The 27,519-nt window shown below is 26.3% G+C and overlaps 1 protein-coding gene across 5 annotated transcripts; it reads left to right on the forward strand.

The window, feature by feature from the left end:
• On the forward strand, window positions 1-27,519 carry LOC117177480 (kelch-like ECH-associated protein 1). Of its 5 annotated transcripts, none has more exons than XM_033368204.1 (9): window positions 1-118; window positions 432-552; window positions 643-729; window positions 5,555-5,833; window positions 11,976-12,140; window positions 15,281-15,951; window positions 19,942-20,196; window positions 23,269-23,567; window positions 26,933-27,519. In XM_033368204.1, the coding sequence occupies exons 4-9, from the start codon at window positions 5,564-5,566 to the stop codon at window positions 27,091-27,093; spliced, it is 1,821 nt and encodes a 606-aa protein (XP_033224095.1). In that variant the 5' UTR covers window positions 1-118; window positions 432-552; window positions 643-729; window positions 5,555-5,563; the 3' UTR covers window positions 27,094-27,519. The 5 variants fall into 5 exon arrangements, with proteins under 5 accessions (XP_033224095.1, XP_033224096.1, XP_033224098.1 ...); XM_033368205.1 differs by having other exon boundaries at window positions 5,560-5,833; XM_033368207.1 differs by lacking the exons at window positions 1-118; window positions 432-552; window positions 643-729 and adding an exon at window positions 1,573-1,607.

Here is a 27,519-nt window from a genome sequence, read left to right on the forward strand (position 1 = left end):
CACACTTCAAGAAATACTTTTTAACTGCTTAGTTAACTTTCTCGCTCGTCGTCCAAGGTGTTTATATTTTTTTATTCTGTGAAAATGTGCAACAAGTGAGTGATAACCATAAAAAAAGGTATGTTCTCTCGATTGTTAATAATAGTAAATATGCCCATACTTGATTTCACTGTTGCAATTTTAATTTTCAAAAATCTATTGATTCATGTTTATTGCGAAAAGACAGAATAATATAAATGTGTGAATTGTGCAAATAATAGTAATTAATATACGAGTCACAGAATCAAAACTACTCACAATTTGAATGATTTTTTTTTTAAATTTAAAGATAAAGAGCCATTTTTTTGTGTGAATAAGAAATCCGTCAATCATCATGATTAGTGTGACGTCATGTTATCGTGTGTTATCGTAATCCGAGTGTGGCTTTCTAGTGTCGCAGGATTATTCAGCGACAGTGGACAATTCAGGGTTATCATCTTTTAAGACGGAAGATCAGGTCTTTCTAATCACGGACTTGAGCAGATAAATTTGGATTATTTCAGGCGTTTTGAGGTAATAAAAAAATATTTCGTCGCGTAAATAGTTTTTAAAAGATTCAGTAAAAGATGAAGACCACAATCGATGATTTGCTTGTGTTTAAAGTGTTTTGATGAGTCTCTTGCAAGGCATGGACTAACTTTACATTTTCGTCTCTCAACTTTTTGATCTACATTCGCAGCCGATAAAAATGTGAGTATATTCTAATAAGTAATATTTTTATTTTGAAAACACTTTTAAAACATATGCTTAAATTAGAATTCATCACTGCGTGGACAAAAAAAGCTTTGTTATTGTAACTACATTGTTTTTGATTTAGACACAATACTATAGATATCAGCTGATAACTGGTATTTAATGTTTGACAAGGATTTGAAATTAATCCATAGTACTTTACTTTCGACCTCCATTTAACACTAATTATTCTGTTTATTTTATTTTTTATTAATAATTTGATTAATGATGATAAATGAGACTTACTGAAAAAGTTATCCTGATGAGCAGTGTAAGAGATTCTCTAATAAATTCATAATCTTTGATGTGGTATACGATTTTTGTTAGGTTATGTTAGATGTCATGTGTTACTGTACGTTGACTTAACGTGTTGATGTGGCGTATACAATTTTTGTTAGGTTATGATATTATACGATCTGTATGATCTCTACATTGATTATTTTTAGTTTCATTTCTTTTTGATATTAATTTTCGATTTAAATGTACTTAAAAGTGTGTATATATTGTACATAATATGTACAGTATGTTTGAATTGGAACATTGTTATGATCGAAATTTTGGTGCGCGGTACAGGGGGTACGTGAGTTGAAAATCATAACCTACAAATCAGTTTTTCTTGACATACATGAAATCATTTCCGATTCCGCTGCTTCGCAGTTCAGTCCTTTTCGCGCATATGATAATCTTAGCAATTTTTTGTACTTTTCGCAAATAATAATAGCGATTAGGCATTTTGTGATACAACCTAATTGCAAGCTTCCACTGCGTTGAAAAACTTACCCTACTGGTGTGCTTACTTACTTGTGTAGACTTGTGTACATTGGTTGGATATTCAGGTAATTTGACGAAAAACTGTCAAACCTTTTACGTTTTTCATAATAATTACGAGTAATTTCACGTATCGATAAACGCAGTTTTACGTTTTACAATATTATCATTTATATTACTAAAAAGTGCAATATACTATTCATATAGTAGTTTCAAAAAACATCTTTTTTTGGATAATAAATAATAAAATTTGAAAGTTTTAAATTTAATTTTGAATATTGTTTTTTTATTTCATTAGGTATTTTTAGTTATACTATGTAAAAAAAATCGGTTTGTTTTTGAAAACCAAACTATTTTATTGAGAATTCATTCTTTTTGGCTAAAAGTCGATAGTTTCAACTTTAAATTTGAGTACTTCATTTTTGTTTTGAAAACTGATATTTTTTAGTTTAAAATTAAAATATTTTGTTGACAAGGAACTTTTTCTGCTAAAAATTTATATTTTTCGGATTGAAAATTCAACTGTTCTCTACAAAATTCGTCTTTCTGGTTAAAAAATTATCACTTTTTTGTCGAAACTTTGCCTTTTTGGGTGGAAAATTCAACTATTTGGTTGAAAACAATTTTTTTTTTGTATGAAAAGTATCTCTGAATAGAAAATTCAACTATTGTAGAATTGTAGCTTCTTAAGTTAGAAAATTCTACAAATTAGTTGGCATTTTTTTCTCTTGGTTGAATTCAACTGTTAATAAATTATTTTTATGTCGAAGGTTCATTTCTGTAGTAGACAATTTAACTAGTTTCTTGAAAATTATTATTTTTTTGTTTGCTTTGATTAAAAAATTTAACTATTTTGTTGAAAATTCGTTTTTGGTAGAAAATTGGTCCTTTTGGTTCCAAGTTCTACTGATATATTAAAAATTCATTTTTTTATAGCATGTATTTTATTGGAAATTCGTTTTCTTTTGACTGAAATATCTGTTATTATATTTTTCATTGAGAATTATTATTATTTTTTTTTTGAAAAATCCACTTTTCGTATAAAAGTTAAACTCTTCTTGTTTGAAATTTATTGTTTGTTGCCTGAAAATTCGATTATTTAGTTGGTATTTCACCTTTATGGGTAGAAAATCCCAGAATTTGTTAAAGATTTAATTATTAGCTTGAAAATTGAATTATTTTGAGCGAAAATGCAACTGTTTTGTTGAAAATTCGTCTATTTGAGAGCATTCATCTAGTTGGAGTGCAAATTCATCTTTAACTGTTGAAAATGATACTGTGTATTTGAAAATTCAATTTTTTTCGGCTGAAAATTCATCTTTGTAGCTTAAAAATTATACAATTTGTTTAAAGATTCAACTATATTGTTTGAAAATTTAGTTCCTTTGTATCAAATAAAATATTTTTGTTGTAAATTAATCATTTTTATTAGAAAATGCAACTATTTTGGTGACAGTTCGTACTTTTGGATTGATAATTCATTTTTTATGGTAGAATCGTAATTTTTTTTAGATGAAATAAAGAAATAAATATGAATATTTTCTCATCAAATCAGTGTATATAATGGATTTTTTATAAAAACTTGAAAAATTCAAGGAGTTAAAAATTTAAAAGTCAATTTTCTCAATAAATCCACACTGGAATTTTTTTAAATTTGTACTAACACAAGGAAAATACTTTTTGAGTTGTATGCGGGCTAAATAACTTTTGAGGCAGGAAGAATTTTTTTTCATAAATAAATGTTTAAAAAATAGTTCGCAGACTTAAGAAGTCTGACAAAGAGTGTTATTACTGAATTATGATATTTTACATTATTTCCGAAAAAAATAAAATTTTCATGAAGAAAAATTTATCTGTACCAAAAAAATGGGTTAGCCCGCATCAAACTTATGGAATATCTTTTTTATATAAATAAAAAGTTGTAAAAAAGATTCGTTTTTAATCAAATAAAATCAGGAGTTTGCCTCTCACCTAAATTTCCTATATATTTCTAGTCCTTCAACTTGTTTTCCTAATTTTTTAAATAAATGAACAATTGAAATTAAAAAACTTTATTTTTTTAACTGTGCAAAAAATAAAAGTGTTTTTTTTTAATGAAAATTCCTCACTTGGGTGACTGAAATATTTTTTGGAGAAAAATTCCAACTAAATGTTTGAAAATTCGACATTTCAGTATAAAAGTTCATCTTTTTTTTTTATTTGGTTGAAAATTAATTTTATTTGGTTAATGATTAATCTATTTTTTAAATTTTAATTGCTTTTTATTGAAAATAAAAATAATTTTTGGTAGAAATCTCTACTATTACATTATTTGTTGAGAATTCATTTCTTATAGAAAATGCATCTCCTTGGTTGAGATTTTTTTCTAAATTAACTTTTTTAACAGAAAATTTAACTATTCCAGTTGAAGATTTATCATTTTAGTTGGAAATTCATCTAATTGCTTGAAAGTTTATCTGCTTTGTTGAACACTCATTTTTCTGGTTAAAAATTAATTCCTGATAATAAAATGAAAAGCGATTCCATTTTTGGTCGAAAATAGATTTTTAAAATGGAAATTTCAAATGCCTAAGCAAAAGTTGAACCAAGCTCTTGGAAAAAAAATGTTTGTAATGTCTCATCTCTTTGGTTGAAATTGTTGTAACTGTTCCTCTGTTGGTTGAAAGTTTATTATTCGTAGTTTAAGTTTCCTCTCCTGGTTAAAGTTACAATTCTGTAGTAAAAAATTAACATTTTTGTTAAAAGTTTAACTATTATAGTGTTAAACATTCAAGTAAAATTTTTTTGATACAAAATTCACCTGTTTTTTGGAAACTCGTCTTTTTGGTTTAAAAATTCATCTTTTGATAGAAATTTTATATTTGTTAAAATACAACTGTTTTTTAAAAATTAATCTTTTGTGGTTGCGGATTAAACTATTTTGTTTGAAAATTCATCTTTTCTAGTTGAAAATTCGTCCTTTTTGGTGCAGAAATGTAATCTTCTTGCTTAAAAGTTCCTCTCTTTTAGTTAAAAATACAACTGTTCAGTCGAAAATAAGATTTTTTTTTTAAATAAACTCTTGTTGTAAATTTATATTTTCGCTCTGAAAATGCATCTGTTTTACGAAAAACTCGTCTTTTCGCTTACAGGTTCAAGAATTTGGATAAATATTCTTTCTTTCTTGAGTGAAAAATGCTTGTTTGTTCAATATTCGTCTTTTTCATTGTAAAATTAAACTTTTGTATAGACATTTTTTTCTTTGTTAAAAATTAATTTTCTTTCGTTGGAAAATCATTATTTTAGTTAAAAATTGATCTCTTTGGTTGAATACTCAACTATTTTGTTGAAAATACGTCTTCTTGGTAAAAAATTAATATCTGTGAGTTGAAATATCAACTTTTTTGTAGAAAATTCGACTTTTTGTTGAAAATTGATCTTTTTTGCTCAAAATTGAATTGCATTATTAAACATATATTTTTTTGGTTGCAGATTCATAATTCTAGTTAAAAATTCATCTCATTGGTTGAACATTTGACTATTTTGTTGAAAATTTATATTAGTAAGTAAAAAATTCTAGAAAGTTTTGACAATTTAATTATATTGTTAAAGAGTCTTTTTTAGTCGAAAATTCAACTGTTTTATTGAACATTTGTCTATTTGGATAGAAAATTAATAATTTTTGTTGAAGTTATAATCTTTCTTATTTCATAATTCGGCCATTCGAATATTCAACTGTTCTGTTGAAAATTGGTTATTTTTTATTGAAAATTCATCTTCTGTGGTAGACACATTATTCTTAATTTCTTGAAATAAATTTGAAATTGTTTTATTCCGTTCATTAAAGGTTGGATGCTAAAAATGTTACAATATTAAAATTTCTTACGTTTAAACATTAACAGTCAGGAAAAGGTCAGGAAATTTTTGAAAACGAAGTTTTGCGGCCACAGCCTTGTTATACTTTTTTAATATGATAGAGTATTTTTATATTTCAGCTAGCCAAATAATTGTTATTGTATAATAATATGTATTTCAGCACAGCTTGATGGAAGAAGAAGATTTTCCTGAATATGAATGTTTCCAGAATGGATCGCGTTTTGAACAAGATGACGACACTGATAGTAGTCTCGTTGCTGAAGAAAAAAGTAAGCTGGGGGAGATGACGTTTTATATGACACAACATTTGAAGCAAGCCATGCAGATGATGTTTGTGATGCGTGATCATCATATGCTGACTGATGTAATTCTAGAAGTTGGTTCTGAATTACTTCACGCGCACAAGGTTATTTTAGCAGCAGGAAGCCCCTACTTCAAGGTATATTTACAATAAATAATTATTATTCTGTCACGGTGGCACCTGGAAATCAGGGAAAAGTTAAGCCACTTTGGTGACCAGGAAAAGTTACTTTTCTTTCAGTAAATTAACTAACCAATAACCTTCTTACCTTCGTTTATGCGTCTATCTAACACCTCATCTATCTTCCCGTCCCTAGTAAATAAGCTACCAAGGTATACGAATTTATCAACTTGTTGAATTCTCTCATCATTTAATAAAATATTGTATAGTGTTTTCTCACTCTTTCCTTCGAACACCATAGTTTTTGTTTTATTTGCGTTAATTTTGAGGCCCATGTTCTTCATGCTTGTATTCAAGTTATTCAACATTCTTAGCAAGTTTGCGATTGACTCTGCCATAACAACCTTATTATCTGCGAACGCTAACCCACGTACCCTTAATGTTTCGAGATCTACACCCTCTTTGTCGAAAAGAGCCATTCATAAACACTTGTCCATAAATAATATAAATAACCATGAAGACATAACGCATCCTTGTCTAACTCCTTGAATAATATCGAAACAGTCACTCATGTTCCCATTTACCCTTACACTCGCTTTGCTACCCGTACATAGAAAACTTTTTCCTACTCTCAAACTTTTTTTCTGTAATTTTCCATAAACTATAATAAATATTTGATCCATACATGACCTTCCTGGCATAAACCCACTTGCCGTATACCCCGGCAGCCTTACCGTTTTTCAAGTTCCTAATTATATCCCTAACCTCAGTGACACAGATTTTCTCAATTGAGTTTTCTAACGCATCGTCTTCACCATCGCAGATGTGGTGCCCTATAGCTTCATTTCCGAATTTTCCCCTAAAATAGACATTACTATTTCTCATGTTGACAAATACTGTACTTTTGTTTCCCTTCTTTTTTTATAAAGCAGTTTCTGGCTTTCTTCAAAGTCGTTTTGTATTCTCTTCTGCTCTAATTTAATCTTTGCTTTCCTTAATTAATCGTTTGAGTATTCTGTTTTTGTGTATGGAATCATTTATACCTCTATTTCTTTCCTCATTGGTAAGACCTGCGATGTTCAAAGTTCCCCTGTACGCTTCTTTCTTTGCTGTTTGAGCAGCCTGAATTTCATCATTCCATCACGCATCACCAGACATTCTTCCTAAAACCGCGGTACCGCACACTTCGATCGCACGCCTAACAATGATATCCCGGAACTTTGTCCATGCGCCCTCTATATCTTTGTTTTATATAAGGTCCTCACATGTTGCCCTATCTATGCTTTCAATTATCTTATTTTGGAAATCTATTCGCAGATCCGGTTTCTGTTGGTTCTCCACAGCCCCCTGCATCGACATTAGTTCACTAGTACGATCAAGTGGAGCGTGGAGGCCAGATGGCGCTGGGAGTCTTTCCAGCCTATATTTATATGGCAAGCATAGGAAAGATTAGTGAAAAATTAATTTGATTAATATTTTTTGCAATGGCATTCGGTTTTATGTATAACCAATTAGAGTGTGAACATTTTTTAAGTTTTACTACTTTAAAAGCTTGCACTAAAATAACAAAAATGGGTAGAATGCGGTGTGTTACTCCTGCATGTAAATATCAGGTTATGACAGCTGCTACAAAAAATAAAATTTCTTTTATGTGCCAAAAGGTAAAGAAAATGTTAGAGCCCGACAAAAAGCCATTTTAAGAGAAAATTTTGTTGTAAAACCCGAATGCGGCATGCGTGAGACATTTTTTCTACACAAGATATTTTGTGGGAGCGAAACGCGATTTCAGAGGATGGAGTCACTGTTCTGGAAGTTGCAATAATTGATTGTTGTTTAATTTAATAGTCTTAATATTATTGTTGTTTATATAATAATTGGCAATTAATGTTTTGATATTTTTGTTTGAATTGTTTGTGAGATATAAAATAATATCTTTGCATATAAATATTTTCATTTCAAACAAATAAATTACGCAGATATATAAAAATTCCAATAAGTACAGTGTGCATATTCTAATGAAAAATATGAAACATTTCATCTTTATCTAAAACGATATTTTGATTTCTAAATATTCTTTCTTAGAATTGTAAAAAAAAATAATAATAAAAACTACATATTTTAATAAAAATTATAGAAGATTTGATCTGATACTGAAACTATATCTTTATATTTTAAAATTATTTTGTAGAAATATTAAAAATTAAATAAAGACTAAGTATTTTAATAACAGGGTGGCCGTTTTAATCCAAGAAAAAAATTCCCGATATTTTCTCGGTTCAGAAACATTTTTCACGGCCAATAAAATTTAAGTGTAAAAAATTGAAGGTACTAACACTTTTCAATTTAACAATTCTTAATAAAATGCAGATAAACTACAAAATTTAGAAATTTTAACTTTTAAAAATTAATTATTTCAAAGATTCAGACAAAAATGGTAAAAATTTAATTCACGTTATCATTTTCAATGCTCTAAATTAAAGCATCAATTAATTTTACATTTTTTTATATTATATCATTTTAAACAATTTTAAGCTAGAAACGTTAAAAATTTAAAAATTAAATTTAAAAAAACTTCTTAAATTATAAGTTGAATTATTCTAATTTTTAAAATTAATCGAATTTTTCCTGCAATTTTTAGAAAATCCTGAAAATAAAAAAGAAATGCTTAAAATCTTCCAGTTTCTTTCTTAACTACATTTTGTTTTAAATTAAATCCTTTCAAGTTCAAAATTAATTTTTAAACTTTTTAAAACTTCTAAATACCGCTTAAAATTACTCAAATTTTGTCTACAAATAATAAGTGTTCAATTATTATATATACGTAAAAATTTTACAAAATGACTTACAAATAAAACATTTTTTAAATAGAACAATTAAAATTGTAACGTTAAAAATTTAAAACCTCTCCGAAAATCTAGAGATTCAAAGCTTTCTATGTAAAACAATTCAGTTTCAAATTTTTTGCTTTTAAATATTTGGTGAAATATTTCTAATTATTCAATCATTATTCTTTTTCTCAATAAAAATATTTTTAATTGAATAGATTAAAATTTAATATTTCAGACTCAAACAATATTTTATAAAAAATGTATTATTATGAAGTTATTTTTAAATTAAAAATAATTTATAAATTTTAAATGAGAAGCTTAGATTTTTTAAAACACTAAGACTTTCGAGTTGAAAACGTTTAATTTTTAACGTTAAAATCTGGAAATTCTTTAAAGTTGAACGAAGTTCAAATCGTTTTTTTTTTAGTAAATTATTGTTCCCTTTTAATACTTAAAGCACAGATTTATCAAACAAAATTTAATTAAATATGCAAGTATTTAAGACTGCGTATTAAAGTTCTTTAAATTAAAATTGAAAACTTAAAATAGAAAATTTGTAAATTATAAGATTTTCAGATTACGCATTATAAACTGAATGATGTTATAATTGAAAAGGATTCAAATTCAACTAATGATTTAAAAAACTGCTGAAATCAAACTTGGAGAACTTTTTTTTCTCTAAAAATTTGTAAAATTCCCGATTAAAAAATAAATTCACTGTCATTTCCCGGGTTTTCAGATTTTTCGGGCCAACGGCTACCCTGAATAATAAATATAAAACATTTTATCTTAAACTCAGACGATATCTTCACTAAAAAATATCTAGCAGAGAAATAAAAAAAATTATATAAACACTGTATTTTATAAAACTCTTCGGTAGAAATATGAAAAACCAATCAAGTACTGTATTTTAATAAATAATATTGAACTTTTTATATTAAATTGAAACTATACTTTTATTTTTTTAAATTCTTTCGTATAAATATAAAAAATTGAATAAAAACTGTATGTATTTTTATAAGAAATATGGAACATGTTATCTTAAACTGAAACGATATCTTAATTTTTTTAATTCTTTCATAAAAAGATTTAAAAAAAAACAAATAAAAACTATACCTTCTTAATTTATTTATTTCAATTTAAGTTTTTTAAGTTAATTAATCCTTCAATTAATTGATTAATTCGTTTATCCCAATAAATCATCTGTTATTGTATTAGAGCTACTGTTGCTAACGAATTACTAATTTATACCAACATCTGACATTGTTAATTCTTATAATTTTTTATAATATAAATTTGTTGTTTCACCATGTTTTTTTCAAACCTATTTTTTACAAAACTGCTTTATATAAATTTGATAGGCGTATTTGGAATTCAATAATAAAATTTGGTATGATTGTAAGTTTAATTTTGTTTCTTGAGTTGAAAAATACTTTAAATTCAGTTACTCCAAGTTACGATTGAAACCTATCACAAGTTCACATCATTTTGCCTATTCCTGCCATGTAAAAACAGACTGGAAAGACTCCCAGCGCCATCTGCGCCGCACGCTTCACTTAGTCCACTGGCGAACTAACACTAACGTACAATCGTTGCAGGGGACTGGTTCTCCATTTTGATTCGCGTTTGTTTTGTTTTCTTGGTTCTCTTTTTTTCTCCATCCCCGACCTCAGTTAATTTTGGAGATCAGAAGGTTATGATCAGCATTGCATTCAGAACCCCTGTTGACCCTTGTATCTTTCACCAGCTCTCTTAGCCTTTCATCCGCAACAACAAAGTCGATTATACTGTGGCTATTTCCTTTGGACAACTAATTTATCTCCGTTATAGTTTGTTCTTGGATCCCCAAAATTACCTAATACTTTTTGTGTATCCTGATTTTGGATGCCTACCCATCCATTCATATCTCCTAGCAGAATTATTCTTTCACCACGATCGCAAATATTTATTGTATCATTTAAATTGTCCCAGAAGGCGTATTTTACTTTTCTGGGATCACTATTAAGTAGCGCGTAGCATGCTATGATAAATAATCTTCTGATTCCTATTTTCAATCTAGCCCACAGCAGTCTGGGAGATACGAAATCATAATCTCCGAGATGCTGCTTCGCTCTTTTATTTAAAATAAGACCTACTCCTTGCCTACCATGTGACTCAATATCTACTCCTGGCCATATTTCAAATCTGTCTTTCTACACGCCGTTTTCTATGTCTCTACTTTTGCATCCCTCTTTCTTTGTTTTAGGCACACATAAAATATCTAGTTTCCTTACATGCATAGTTTCTCGCAATTCTTTTACCTTGAGATCATTTACTCTTCTAGCATTCCAAACACCCAATCTCCATTCGTCGCCTGAAACTTGACCTTCACATTTACCATGTGCAAGCCTTTTGTTAATTAAAGTTCCGGTCCTTTCCGAGGCTGTTTAATTGTTTGTATTATTTATTGTTTATATTATATATCCAATCACCATGTTTATGCTACAAGTTTATTTTGCGAGTCGAAATCATGTCCAAGTTAAGTAGAAATTCGTTATATGGTGGAGATTTTAGTTCTAACGTCAGTCCCACCAAACTTCAGTTGATAAGGGAGGATTCGAAGGGGGGGGGGGTAATACTGGAACCGAGAGAGTCGTCTTGATTTATGTTTTTAAGCTGAGAAGGTCACCAGCCTTTGTATTAAATGGGAGTTTATGTGATCCCTTTTGTTAATACCCGGCCGTCCTCTGGACACGACGCCAAAAACATATATATTTAATTTATGATAAGAAGAGACCCTCCCCTCCAACAAAATATTCGCGTTTGTAGTTTTTAGGTTTAAAATTTCCTTTTCATCAAAAAATTATAATAAATTGATATAAATTACTTATCTTTAAGTAGGTTTCCGGGTTTTCTATTATCTGCATAACGAAACACAATTTTAAAAAGAACAAATATTCCGAATTTAGAATTTTCTATTTGGTTTTTTCCATTCTCGGGGTACACGACCAGTATCTCTGAAGTCTTTTTGAAAATGACTTAAAGGACAAAGCTATAACTACATGTTAGAGATGGTTTACAATTACTTCACATTTCTTGTGGCCTAAAAAATGCTACGAAGGAGATTTTAAGAAAAAGATATTCTTTAAAGTCCTTTCAGAACCATTGAAATTTTCTAAATAAACCATCTAAAGAGTTTAATTTGATAAAACTTTACGCATTTCTAAAAAGGCAGGCAAATTTTCCAACAATAAGAACAGTTTAATTTTGAATTTTCAACTAAATGCACAAATAAGGTGATTAGTTAATGAGTAATTTTGAAAATTAAGTTTTGATACAATTTTCTTTTCTAGGCCATGTTTACTGGAGGACTTAAAGAGAGTGAAATGACAAGGGTCAAACTACATGGAGTATGTCCAACATCAATGACACGATTACTGTTCTTTATGTACACCGGTCGAATACGAGTGACTGAAATAACAGTTTGTTCACTGCTACCAGCTGCCAATATGTTTCAAGTATGTTTTTCATTGGCAATTATATTGAATGCGCATTATTATTAGAGACCGTTCGAAACTACTTCTCGGTATTTTGAATATTGTCAACGCCCAAAAATGATCTCATAACAGGGGAATACATTCTTTTAAATAAAATTAATGCACCAAGTACCATATTGAATTCTATATAAAACGCTTGAAAAATTTCAAGTTGAAAATAAATTGAACTATCAAAAAAATAGTTAAATTTTCAACAAAATGGTTAAATTATCAACAAATTAATTTTTCATCAGATACATTTACAACCAAATAGTTTAATTGTAAACCTACAGAGATTTATTTTCAGTCAAATGGTTGAATTTTCAAACAAAAGAGATTAACATTCAACCCTTCAAGCCAAAAAGAAGACATTTTTTACAAGACAGTTAATTTATAACCAAGAAAAATGATTTTTTAGCCAAGAAATTGTGTACCAATGAAGCTAAATTTTTAATCCAAAAATACGGATTTTCTACCCGACGAGACAAGTTTTCAACAACAAAAAGTTAATTATCAACCACACAGTTTTATTTACAACCAATTAGTTGAACTTTACAGTAAAACCGGCGAATTGTCGGAAACAAAAAAGATTCAATTTTAGACAAAAGCGGTTGCATTTTTAACAAAATAGTTGAATTTTCAAGCCAAAAACAATAATATTTAAAAGAGACTTGAATTTTCATTACACAAGGATGAATTTGGATCCAAAAGGGCGAATGTTCAACAGAATAGTTATATTTTTGATCAAAGAATTTTTTAATAGAATAGTTTAATTTAAACTATAATTATCGTTGAAAAATCTACTTGTATATTTTTACTAGAAAATTCGTGTATTTTGTTGATAATTTATATTTTTTTGTAGAAAATTAATATTCTTGATTCAAACATACACTTTTTTTTTAAATTTAACACTTTGGTTGAACGTTGAATTTTATTAAACATTCGTTAATTTTTTTAGTTGAGAATTAAGTATATTGAATAGAAATGTAATTATGGCATTTTTTATTAACAATTCGTCTTTTTTTTTGTAGAAAAATTAATTTTTTTCGTTAAAAAATCATCCTTTTTAGTTGAAAATGAATCTGTTTTAGTTTGAGGATTTAACTATTTGATTGAAAGTTAGTATTTTTTGGTTGAATTCCGATGTTTTTTATTAAAAATTAAAATAGTTTTTTATCCATAAATTAACTAAAACATATTTCGTGAACAATTCTTTTTTTGGTTACAAATCAACTACTAGGTTTAAAGTTCAACAACTTTGTAAAAAATTCATTTTTTATGAAAACAAAGCTGTTTTGTATAAAATTCGTTTTTTTTTTGCTTAAAAAGTCAACAATTTGGTAGAAAATTAAACTATTTGGTTAAGGACAAACTTTTTTCTTTAATTCTTATTAAAATTAAATATTGTTTGATGTCGGTAAGTATAGAAAGAATATGAGAGATAGAGCGAATTTTCGATTATCTCGTCCAATAAAATTACTCATAAAAAATAGAAATATTTTTGTATCAATTTATATTTAAAATTGAAATAAAATAATTTATAGACAATTCGTATTTTTGATTTACAATGATACTGCTTTTATAAAATATTCACAAACATCGGTTTTGAAAAAAACAACTATTTTGTTGAAAATACACGTATTTTGTTTAAAAAAATAGATTTTTTTGCTGGAAAATGATCTTTTTGTTTAAAAATTTTGTCTTTTCGGTTAAAAATTCTAATATTCCAATTAAATCATTATCATTTGAGTTAAAAATTCATCTTTTAGGCTGAAAATAAAATTACTTGGTTGAGATTTAAACTCTTTTGTAAGAAATTAATTTTATTGTTGGAAGATTCACCATTTTCATTAAAAAATTATTTCTTTGGATGAAATATGAGCTATTTGATTGAAACTTGTTTTTTCTTTGGTTGAAAAGGATTTTTTTGCTGAAAAATGATATTTTCTTTGAAAAATTCTTCTTTTCGGTTAAAAATTCTAGTATTCCAATTAAATCATTATCGTTTTAGTTGAAAATTCATCTTTTAGGGTGCAAATAAAAATACTTGGTTGAGGTTATAACTCTTTTGTAAAAAATTAATTTTATTACAGGGAAATTCACCATTTTAATTAAAAAATTATTTCTTTGTTTGAAATATGAGCTATTTGATTGAAACTTGTTTTTTCTTTGGTTGAAAAGGATTTTTTTGCAGAAAGTTGAACTATTTTGTTGAAATTTTTTTTCTTTTTTGGTTCAAAAAATTTTTTTTATGCTCAAAATGAAACTATTATTCTAGTTAAATATTCCATCATTTTATTTGAAAAATTATCTCATTCGTTGAACTTTATTTTTTTTATTAAAAATTCAATTATTTAATTTTTGGTTGAACAATGATATTTTTCAGTTGAAAATTGTTCGATTTGGGTAGAAATGAATTTTATTCACCTTTTTGGTCAAACATTCAATTATTCTGTTGAAAATTCATCTTTGTGGCTTAAAAATTCAATAATTACAGTTAAAGATTTACAATTTTAGTTGCAAATTCATCTGTTTTGTTAAACATTACTTTCTTTAAGTTACAATTTAATTATTTAAGTTTTGATTCATAATTTATATTTTTTAGTGAAAATTAATTTGGATATTTATGGAAAATTTAACTATTTCAGTTGAAGATTTATAATTTATATTTTTTAGTGAAAATTAATTTGGTTATTTATGGAAAATTTAACTATTTCAGTTGAAGACTCATAATTTTATTTTAAAATGCAGCAGTTAGGTTGAAATTGAACTATTTGCCGTTTTTTTACATGTTCAAAATTAATTTTTTCAACTAAAAGCTTAACTATTCCGTTTGTTGTTGGAAATTTATATTTTCTAGTGAAAATTTCAGTATTTATTTCAAAATTCATTTATTTTACAATATTTTGTATAGAATGAACATCATGAATTAAAATATTTTCGTTTTGCGGTGAATATGAATGTTACTTTTAGCTGACCGGGAAAATTAAAAAACTTGTGCCGGAAATGACTTGGAATTTGAAATCGTTCGTGGAATCGCCACCCTGATGACCCAGCATGGCGTAGTTTTTGAACGGCCCCTTAGAATTTTCCATAAATATATATATTTGTTTTCTTGGTAGGTGACCAAGGTCATTAAAGCGTGTTGCAAATTTTTGGAAAAACAACTTCATCCAACCAATGCAATAGGAATATCTGATTTCGCTGAACAACATGGGTGCCAAAAGCTTTTTGTAAAAGCTAATCAATACATTGTACAAAACTTTAGTCAAATTTGCAAAGAAGATGAATTTCTGCAACTCTCGGCCGTGCGACTGGTGGCTCTCGTAAAGAAGGACGAGCTAAATGTTCAAGAAGAGCGGGAAGTTTACAATGCCGTCTTAAAGTGGGTAAAATACAATGAGGAAGCAAGAGGACCGAAAATGGAACATATTTTACAAGCCGTTCGATGTCAATACCTCACGCCAAATTTTCTGCAAGAGCAAATGATAAATTGTGATGTTTTGAAAAAGGTCCCGGCATGTCGCGAGTATCTTGCGCAAATATTTAGAGAATTAACTCTTCATAAAAGGCCAGTGGTTAAAGAAAGGACACCTAATAATATGCCAAGAATAATATACCTTGCAGGAGGATTTTACGGAAAGTCATTAGATATTTTGGAGGGGTTTAATGTCGATGATAAAACTTGGACTACGTACGCGAGTTTAATTGTTCCACGGTCAGGACTTGGATGTGCATTTGTCAAGGGCGTACTCTACGCAGTGGGTGGACGAAATAATATACCTGAAACCGGGTAAAGTATTTTTTATTTTTATTTTAGATTATTTCAGTGGTGGCAGTTTTTCTTTATATTCTCCTGTGTTTCGCTTTATTCTCCGATTGGCAAAAAACTTACCCTCTTCTCAGGTCAGGGAATTTCAGAAAGTATTTTTCTTAAGTTGAAAATTCCACTATTTGGTTGAAAATTAATCTTGTTGTTGAAAATGTTTCATTTTTGTTAAGAATTCAACTATTTTTGTTAAAAAATCGTCTTTTTATTGAATTTAACGGGTTCAAAATTAGTTTTTTAACATTCGAATGTATTTTTTTTTTGAAAAAAATGTTGGTAGAAAATGAATGGAAAATACATTTTTTTATGTCAGAAAAGTCATCCTTCTTTGTTGAAAATTCATCTTCTACGGTTTAGGATTCAACAGTTTTCTTAAATATTCGGGTTTTCAGCTTAAAAACTAAACTATTTCGTTAAAAATTCACCTGACGCTAGGTAAAGTGTAGATGTTTTTAATCATAGTGATGAATTTTCAACGAAAAATATGAATTTTTGCCAAACAGTAGAATTTTTACACAAAAGATGAATTTTCTAAGAAAAAAATAGAATTTTTAGTTAAATATATTTTTTTCAACCAAAAAAAAATGAATTTCTAACAAAAAATAGACCAGTTAAATTTTCTAAAAAACAAAACATTTTTTAACGAAATAGAATAAATTTCTATTAAAAAAGGTTAATTTTACACAAAAAATGGAATAGTTAAAGTGAATTTTTAACTAAAATGATCAATCATAAATAAAAAAAAACGTAATTTTTAACCAGGTACATAAATTTTCAAATAAAAAGATCAATTTTCTACAAAAATAAAATGCTTAAATTTTAACCAAAAAAGAATTTATTTTTCAACATAATAGTTAAATTTTCAAACACAGCAATTAATTTTTAACCAAAAAGATGAAGTTTCAACTAATGAGAGTATTCTTCTACCAAAAAGAGGAATTTTTCAACAAATAGTTGAATTTGCACCTAATGTAGTTAAATTTTCAACTAAAAATAGAATAATTTAATTTTCATTAACAAAACTTAATTGTCAATAAAATCAAAGTAAAGTTTCAACATAATAGTATACTTTTTAACCCAGAATATGAAATGTCTATCAAAAAAGATAAATTTTCGAAAAAAATAGAATACATTTTTAGTTAAAAAAAAATAATTCTAAATAAGAAGAAACTAATTCTCAAACAAAAAGACTAATAAGATGAATATTTGAATTTTCAACTTGAGAAGATAAATTTTGAACCAAACGTGTACGAGTTCAATTTTCTTTTAAAACAATTAAGTAATTCCACTTCCTACTTAGTACTTGAATTTTCAAATAAAAAATGTATATTTTTACCGAATAATGTGATATTTGATATTTCAGCCAAAAAGGATTTTAACTTTATGCCAAAAATAGCTGAATTCGATCAAAAAGGATGCATTTTTAACCAAATATTTATTTGAATTTCCAACCCAAAAGATTAATTTTCTACCAAAAAAGACTGATTATCAACAACGTACATGAATTTTCATTTATAAAAGATCAATTTTCAGCCAAAACTAAAATAGTTCAAATGTTATAAGAATAAATGTTAAACAGAAAAGAATGATTTTTTAACCAAACATAGAAGAATTGGTTTTTTAGTTAAAACAATCAACTTTGAAACAAAAAAATGAATTCTAAACAAAATAATTAAATTTTAAACCCAATAGATGAATTTTCTACAAAAACAGATACATTTTCAATCAAATATATAAATTTTCAACTAAAAAAGATAAGTTGACAAACCAAAAATGGAATAGATACATCTTCACTTAATAAAAATAATTTCCAACTAAAAAGAAACTAATTTTTATCCAATAAAATTAATGATCAAAGGGATCGATTTCGAACCACAAATATAAATTTTTGAGCAAATAGTAGAATTTGAAACCCAAAAGATGAATTTTCTATTAAAAAAAAAAGTAATTTTAATGAAATATTTTTTTTCAACCAAAGAAATGAATTCCTAACAAAGAATAGAAACATTTTCGAGTAAACAGAATATTTTTTAACGAAAAGGATTAAATTTATATTAAAAAGATAAATTTTTCACAAAAAATGGATAGTGAAATGAAAAGTGAATTTTTGACTAAAATGATCAATCTTCAACTAAAAAAAAATTAATTAGTAACCAAATACATGAATTTTCAACTAAAAAGATAAATCTTCTACAAAAAATAAAATACTTAAATTATAAGTTACAAAAATAAAGTTTCAACGAAAAAAGAAACGATTTTTGAACAAAATAGTTAAATTTTTAACCTAAGAAATTAATTTTTAACCAAAAAGATGATGTTTCAACCAATGAGAGTAATCTTCTACCAAAAAAGTCGGATTTTCAAAAAAAAAATTAATTTGCACCCAATACAGATAAATTTTCAACTAAAAATAGAATAATTAAATTTGCAGTAAAAACTCTATTTTTAATAAAATCAATCTAAATTTTTCAACGTAATTGTAAAATTTGCAATCAAATAAATAAGAAAAAGCTCAATTTCAACCAAAATGTCGATTTTCAACCAATAAGACGAATTTTCTACAAAATAGACGAATTTTTAACAAAGTACTTGCATCTTTAACCAAATACTTGAATTTATAAAGGAATTTTCAACCAAAAATAGGAATTATTAACAAAGAAGCTAAAATATTCTTCCACAAATTTGAATTTTCAATAAAATACAGGAATTTTAAACCAAATATTTGAATTCTGTACTAAAATTATAAATCTTCAACTGAAACAAATTTTAATTTGTAACGCAATGCATGAATTTTCTACTACAAAGATCAATTTTCTATCAAAAATAAAGTACTGAAATTTTCAGTTTGCAAATTAAATTTTTAACCAAAAAAGAAAGGATTTTTCAACAAAACAGTAAAGTTTGCAACCAAATAAGTTAATTTTTAACCAAAAAAATTAAATTTCTATCAAAAAAGATACATTTTCGACAAAAAATGGAAAAAATACATTTTTAGTGTAAGCAAATTAATTTTAAATGATAAAAACTAATTTCCAACCAAAAAGATAAATTTTCAACGAATAAGATGTATTTTCTACCAAAATATACGAATTTTGAACCAAGTGCATGAATTTTCAACCAAATGTTTGAATTTATAAAAGAATTTTTAACAAAAAAGAGGAATTAGTCACCAAGAAGCTTAGGTATTTTTCCAAAAATTCGAATTTTCAATTAAATACCGAAATTTTAAGCCAAATATTTAAATTTTCAATTCAAGAAGATAAATTTTGAAACATGCACGAGTTAAATTTTCAGTTAACACACATCATTTTTAACTAAATAATTAAATTTGGAAAAAGTTTTTCAACTAAAATGATCAATCATCAACCAAATGAATTAACTTTTAACAAATTAGTTCCACTTCCAACTAAGTACTTGAATTTTCAACCAAAAAGGATTTTAATTTTATAGAAAAAATAGTTATATCCAACCAAAAAAGATGAATTTTCAACAAAATAGTTTGAATCCTCAACCAAAAGAGATTAACTTTCAACCGAATAGTTGCAATGTTTAACCGTAATAATAAAATTAACTTCAACTTTAGTTTCCGAAAATCTCCTATTTTCCCTGACATTCTCTGACTTTCTGGAGTTACATTATCTGTAGCAACACTCTAATTTAAAAAAAGTAAATGTTTATTTCACTCTAGAATGTTTTTTTAAAAATATATGTATTAATTATGATATACATTTGTCTAAACAATAAATGCCTGAATTGTCGTAAATGCTCTGTAAATTCTCTTTTCGATCTTAAATGCTGAGCATCTGCTCTACATAAATTCTTGAACGAGCACCATAAATAGTTTCAAATTAAATAAATTAAATGAAAATTAAACATAAATTCTTCGGCATTTAGGAACTCTAGGTGGCACAATGAAAGAATAAAAAATTAATAACTAATAAATAAATTTTAAAGGACCACGCATGATAGTGATTGGGTGGATAGTTACAATCCAGTAACGGATCAATGGAGACCCTGCAGTCCTATGTCCCGGACGAGAAATCGAGTTGGAGTGGCTGTAATGGACGGATTATTGTACGCAGTTGGAGGTAGTACAGGTCGCTATTATCAAAATACTGTAGAAAGGTATGATACTGATGAGGATGCGTGGCACACGGTTGAACCAATGCACGTTAAGCGGCTAGGACATGGTGTTGCAGTTGTTAATAGGTATAATTTTTCTACGCATTTGTTATTTTTAATGTGTCGATTAGGGTAATGAACAAAAAAAAAAAAAATATTTTTATTTTTTAGCTGCCTTATTATAAAAGTTTCTTACTTTTTGTCAGCTTTCATTTTTTTAATAGTAGCCTCATCAATCGCGCTCTACATGTGTGTGTTAGTTTTTCGATCTGAGCGTAAAAATATTCAATAAAAAATATAAATTTCGAATCATTATTTATTTTAAAAAGTTATTGAACACTTGAATTCGAGCTAAAATTTGTTTCTGAGCTTCAAGAAGAAATAAGTATTATCAGTTTGTTTTTAAAGTTATAGAAATGTAATTTTTCTAAAATTCTTGCGAAAATTCAAAAAGATTTTTGAAGATTTCAGATGTGTTGTAAAGGAATCTAAAGAATTTAAAAAGAATTATTGATAGGATTCTGCAAAATATTCGAAAAAAATCGGGTCAGATTAAAATATAAAAAATATTAATAATGTCTTTAAACCACTTAAATTCCTAAATATCTTTTAAACTGACTCGATTTTTTTTTAATTTCGAAAAATCATTCCAAATCTTTTTAAATTACCATGAGATAATCAACGTTCTTAGAACTATTTTTGAATTTTTTCAATTTTCTTTAAAGATTAAATTTTCATACAACAAAAAATCATCAAAAATTTTCCCTTGAATGTTAAGAACTTTTTTTAATTATTTCAGAACTTCTAAGCCTTGAAAATATATTTAAAAATTATTTTAAAAATATTGTCTTTAAATAAAATTAAAAAAAGAAAATAATAATTCGAAAATTGTTAAAAAGCTTCCTTTTTCGAAATCTGCATTTTTTATATTTTTCGAGATCTTTATAATTTTTTATTATTTTTAGTCGGCTGAAAAGTTCGAAATATCTCTTAAAATTATTACATTTTTTCTACATTTTTTTAATATAACGAGTTTGACCTCAACCATTTTTGTGACCAATCGCGCGGGTGCTTTTTAGATTCTTTTTCAAACTTATAGAAAGTAATTCTATTAAAATTAATTTTTCAAAATAAAAAATCATTAAAACCTTAAATGATTTAAATAATCCCTTAAGTGTATTCGACTTTTTTTTAATTTGGTAATATTGCAAAACTTGAAAACTTTTGCTGTAAAATCTTTTGCGTTTTTTTAAACATATGTCAGGAATAATTTTGAATGTTTGGAAATCTTTTTCAATTTTTCCCTAAAATTTATATAAAAAAAGAAGAAAATACTTGAAACTTTCCCATGAATCTTAAGAATATTTTTTTAAATTTTCTTTGAACCTTTCAAAAATCTTAAAAAGCTTTTAAATTTGCTTAAAATATTTTTTTAAAATCTACATTTTGTATAAAAAATTCTAAAATCCTTTCAAGTTTACGATTGCTTTACAAAATTTTAAAAGCTTCTAAATATCTCTTTTCGAAATAAGAGGAAAATATTTGAAACATTTTATAATTTTATCCTTAAATTAATTTTTTTTTCAATCATTTGAAATTTTTCCCAGAAATCTTAAGAATTTCTTCTTCTATTTTCTTGACATTATAATTCAATTTTTCTAAAATTTTCTGAAATCTAGCAAAATAAAAAGAATTGTCTTCAAATTTTTCAGATTGTTGTTTGACAATTTTATACGTAGTTTAAAATCTTTATAAATACTTAAAATTAATTTTTTCGAATAAAAAATCATTTTAATTTTGTCTATGAATATTAAGAGAATTCTTCCATTCTCTTGAAACCTTTCAAAATGGTTAAAAAGCTTCTATTTTTGTTTTAATTTGAAATCTTTACAAGTTTCTATTATTTTTTAATTGTTACAAGATTTCTTAATATCACTTAAAACTATTTGAATTTTTTTCTTAAATTTTTTTGATATTGCAAAATTGCAAAATTTCTAAATTGCAATGCTTCCCATTTTTCTAACAAAATTTTCAAAAATAAACTTTTTTATAAATTCAACATTTGCTTGAAAGTGTTTTGAAGTTTATTATTATTTTAAAGTATTTTTCAAACTTCTGAATATCTTTTTCACTTACTCGAATTAGTTCTACAATTTTGCAATCTTCTACATTTGAGGAAATAATTTTAAATAATTCGAAATCTTTTACAATTTTCTCTAACAATTAATGTTAAAGAAACAGAAAAATAATTTGAAATTTTTTCAAGAATCGTAAGAATGTTTTCTTTGATTCTCTTGACATTCTTCAAAATTCGCTTTGAATTTTGAATGAATCAATTTTCAAAATTCAAATTTGCAAATATTCCATTTTTATTGCTCTAAAATTGTACGTTTTTTGACATTTTAATCATAAATGATGCAATTCTAACTGTTTTGTAATTTTGAGTGTCACCGCCCCATCCGCCTTTGATTTGAATGCATTTAAATACTAAATTTTCGGGTAAAAAAATCAAAACCTTAATTTTTTCACTTTAATAGGTCAGGTTGGAAGGCAGGAAAATTTCAGGGGAAAAAAAGTTTGTTAGGGAAATGCAGTAGCTGTCAGGGAAAATAGAAATTGATATATTTTAATATTATTTAGGAAGCACTTCATCATATCAATATCAATATTTCTTCAATGTACATTCTTTTAAAATAGAATTCTATTCTCAGTTATTTATTATTATTTATTTATTCGCTTTTATAATACTTTCCTGTCAGGAAAATTTTTCGAAATCTCAGAGAACAATCGTGGAAATTGGAAAATTCAATCTGGTGGGCACCCTGTTGTGTTTAAAAAAGCGAGAAAGTATCTCAATTTTTTCATAAAAGTGGACTTTGCACCGTTTAGCTTTTCCTGCTTCAATTATTAATTATTATTCTTTCAACAAAATTTTGAAACTTAGTGTTCAAAAATTAGTTAGATAATAGGTTCTTAAATTATTTTTATTTTTAATTGTATGAAATAAAAATCCAGAAACGTGAACGTGCCGCCCATGTAGTGATAGTAATGAATACATAAAATGAAATCTGACAATTTTGATATAAAATTGATGCTCTTACGATAAGGCCGCGAAAAAATGTAAACCATTTTTAAAATAAATCTTGTACATGTGTGCAGGTTACTTTATGCAGTTGGGGGATTCGATGGGAGAGACAGGTTGAACTCGGTTGAATGTTATCACCCTGAGAACAATAAATGGACAATGGTTTCGCCAATGAAGACTAGACGCTCGGGACCTGCAGTAGCAAGTTTAGGCCAATATATATATGTAGTTGGAGGATATGACGGTAAAAGTCAAACAAGTTCGGTCGAACGATATGACACCGATCGTGATATTTGGGAAGAAGTTTGCAGTATATCAGTTGCTCGAAGTGCTCTCAGTATTACTGTACTTGAAGGAAAATTGTACGCTTTTGGTCAGTATTTAGAAATATTTACTTTATTTTTTAAGGGCATGTACTTTGCTACTTTTTTTCAAAAATGGCACTAAAGAGACTATTTTGTCGCAGTTGTAAAAAATGCTTTTGAAATTGATAGCTAATTGACTGTATATATTTTTATTTAAATAATTCTGACTGAAATAAACATTTACTTTTTCAAATTACAGAGTTGCTACAGATCATGTATTTTCAGAAACTTTCCAAAACCAAAGTTGTTGAAAATTCAACTTTGTTTGGTTAGATACAGCTATTTTTGGTATAAAATTAAAATCCTTTTTGGTTGAAAATTCGAGTACTTAGTTGGAAGTGGAACCAATTTTTTAAAAATTAGTTTATTTGGTTGATGATTGATCATTTTAGTTGAAAAACTTTTTTCCCCAATGTAATTATATAGTTAAAAATTATGCGTTTTAGCTGAAATTTCAACTCGTGCATGATTGTTTCAAAATTTATCTTCTTAAACAGAAAATTTAAATATTTGGTTTAGAATTCCTGTATTTCATTAAAAGTTCGAACTTATGGGAAATTCCTTTGTAATTTCAAATATTTGGTTGAAAATTCATGTGTTTCTTTAAAAGATCGTTTATTTTGTTGGCAATTCATATTTTTTGGTTGAATTAAACTATTTTTGGTATAAAATTAAAATAATTTTTGGTTGAAATATCAAATATCACGTTTTTCGTAGAAATTTTATCCTTTTTGCTCATTTCTGAACAAAAGACGAATTTTAAACTAAAAAAGATTGTTCATGTCAAAGAAAAAAAAAATCTAGGCAAATTATCATTTGAAGAGAATAATAGTGTTTAATACAAAATATAAATTTTGAATAACTATTATTTAAGTTTATTTTTTTTTTATCAGCTTTAAGGTTAAGTAATTAGAATTTAGGTTTCTCAAGAAAATTCAAAAAAGATTTTTTTTTAAATTTAAAATATTTCAAAAAGTATCTAGAAAATTTCTAAGATTTTTTTATTTTGCAGGATTTAAAAAAAATGGGGAAAAAATTATATTTATGACTTTACACTTAGGAAAGTTGAAAAACATTTTCTAAATTTTCGGAATTCTTTCAGAGTTGTAAAATATTTGTAATGTACGTCAAAACTTCTAAAATTCCTAAATTTCTTATCAACTACCTCGAATTATACCTACAATTGTCTTAAATTATTCCGGATTCATTTTTGAGAAGTTTGGAAATCTTTTATAATATTTTGAAATCTTTTTAAAAGTTCTCTTAAAATTTAAGTACATATTCATATATTCCTAGGAATTTCAAGAAAATTTGTTATTACTTTAAAACATTTCAAAATGTTTAAAAATCTTCAAAATTTTATTTCGAATTCTTAAAAAATCTACACTCTAATTTAAAGTTTGTACACTTGTTTTAAATTATAAATTATTTTGGAATTTAAAAAAAATCTTCTAAATATTTTTTTAAATGATTTAAATTATTCCTCAAATATTGAAAAAATTATGTATAAAAAAATTACCATAAAATCTTTCGGATTCTTTTTTGCCTAACTCCTATTTTTGGTTGAAAATTCCTTTATAAATTCAAATATTTAGTTGCAAATTCATGTACTTGGTTAAAAATTCATCTTATTCGTTGAAAATTGATTTTTTTGGTTGAAAATTATTTTTTATTATTTAGAATTAATTTGCTTACTTTTGGTAGAAGAGTACTCTTATTAGTTGAAACTTTATCTTTTTTGTTGAAAATTAATTTATGTGGTTGAAAATTTAACTATTTTGTTGAAAAATCGTTTCTTTTTTCGTTGAAAATTTATTTTACTAACTGAAAATTTAAGTGTTTTATTTTTTGTCGAAAATTTATCATTTTGACAGAAATTTAATCGTCTTGGTTGAAACTTGTACTTTTTCGTTGAAAATTTACTTTGATTTGATTGAAAATTAAGTTTTTACTTGAAAATTTCATTTTTCTTTTTTTAGTTGAAAATGTATCTGTTTTAAGTGAATATTCAACTATTTGTTGAAAATTCGTCTTGTTTGGTAGAACAGTACTCTTATTAGTTGAAACTTTATCTTTTTGGTTGAAAATTTATTTTACTAATTGAAAATTTTAATATTTTATTTTTGGTAATAAATGTATCTTTTTAGTTGAAAATTCATGTATCTGGTTAAAAATTTATTTTTTATAGTTATAGATTTATCATTTTAGTTGAAAATTCACTTTAACTATTTCATTTTTTGTGTAAAATTGACCTTTCTTAATAGAAATGTAATCTTTTTCGTCAAAAAATGTTCTGTTTTGTAGAAAATTTATCTATTTTTTTAGGAATTCATTTCTTTGGTTTGGAAAAAATTATTTAGTGAAAAATGAATATTTTAAATAGAAAATTCATCTTTTGGGTTGAAAATTTTACTATTTGGTCAAAAATTTATATTTTTGTTTCAAAATTCATCTCTGTGATTAAAAATTAATTTCTTTAGCTGAAAATTCGTTTCTGTTTAGTTTAAAATTAATTTTTTAAGCTGAAGATGTAACTATTCCTTTTTTGTTTGAACATATATATTTTTAGTTTAAAAATTATTTAATTTTACTGAAAACTCGTTGTTTTGTTTAAAATTTACTTTTCTAACTACAAGTTGAACTATTCTAGTTTTGGTTTGATACATTTTATGGAAACAGTATCTTTTTTTAATAAAAAATTTATTTTTTGGGTTTAAAATTAATTATGTAGTTCAGAATTAATTTTTTCGGTTGAAAATTGTTTGCTTGACTATAAAATTGAAGTCTTCTATTTTTGTTTAAAAAGTCATTCTTTTATATGAAAATTCATGTAATTTGTTGGAAATGAGTCTGTTTTTGTAGAATATTAATTTTTTGGATTATAAATTCAACTATTTGGTACAAAATTCCTATTTGAGGTTGATGATTCATTATTTTAGTTAAACATTTATTTCTTAGGTTCGAAATTTATCTTTTTAATTAGAAAACTTTAATAAAAAGTTTTTAAAAATAATGTAGAAACAAATTTGATTTGTTATTAATATTATTAATCTTTTAGGTGTGTGATTGGTTTCGTACAAATCAAGCTCCCTTTCCGATTTGAAGCGATAAATTTTCTCCTCGAAATTGAAATAATGTAATTATTATTAATAAAGATAAAAGATACAATTTTTTCAATCCTAATTCATAAAGCTTATAAATACTCTTTAAATTCTCTAAGCACATAAAGGTCGAGCATATTCTTATGCTCCTGAGAATTTCTCCAAACAATTAAACTGTTTAAAACACTCTGTTATTTCTTTTATTTATTAAATTAAAAATGAATTTTTAATTAATTAGAAACCGATTTTTATCCATATTTTTTAATTTTCAGGTGGGTACACTGGCGGGACAATGTTAGATATATTAGAAATTTACGATCCCAACAAAGATCAGTGGGAACTGGGTGTTCCAATGACATCCGTACGATCGGGACACGCCAGTGCAGTATCGCATTGTGGTATAAACAATTTTGCAGCTGAAGCGCCATCGTGATATTATTCATCCTAAGATTCTACTTTCCGTCGACAGTCGTTTACTAAATTTCTATTGAAATCGGAATAGATTTAATAGGAAATACAGTGCTCTCACTTCCGAGGGAAATGTCTGTGGAGAAACTGGGTCTGCGAGATTCAAAGAAGAACCGTTCGGAGTCGAGGAATATTTAGCTTAAAAATCAAGGGGGTTTCCATCGTCATTTTCAAACTTCGGGGCAAACTTTTTGACAAATTTAGAAAAGTGCTCCCCTAAAGTTTGGACAAATAATAAAATCATGATTATGTGGATTGGAATCGAATAAAAAGTGGATATAAGCGAAACTAAAAAGTAAATTCAATGTCAAATTCAAGATGGTATAGGATAAAGGGTCCAATAGGGTTGTTTCGCAATTTCAGATAAGCTTTGTCAATAATTTTTTTTCTC

The sequence above is a fragment of the Belonocnema kinseyi genome, chromosome 7, assembly GCF_010883055.1.
Source record: "Belonocnema kinseyi isolate 2016_QV_RU_SX_M_011 chromosome 7, B_treatae_v1, whole genome shotgun sequence".
Lineage (NCBI taxonomy): Eukaryota > Metazoa > Arthropoda > Insecta > Hymenoptera > Cynipidae > Belonocnema > Belonocnema kinseyi.

Excerpts from the sequence above, each read along its gene's own strand:
- LOC117177480 (XM_033368204.1), top strand. The coding sequence starts at position 5,564 with ATGGAAGAAGAAGATTTTCCTGAATATGAATGTTTCCAGAATGGATCG. Across the intron at positions 15,952-19,941 it reads AATAATATACCTGAAACCGG|GACCACGCATGATAGTGATT; the intron begins GTAAAGTATTTT and ends TAAATTTTAAAG. Across the intron at positions 23,568-26,932 it reads AGGAAAATTGTACGCTTTTG|GTGGGTACACTGGCGGGACA; the intron begins GTCAGTATTTAG and ends TTTAATTTTCAG.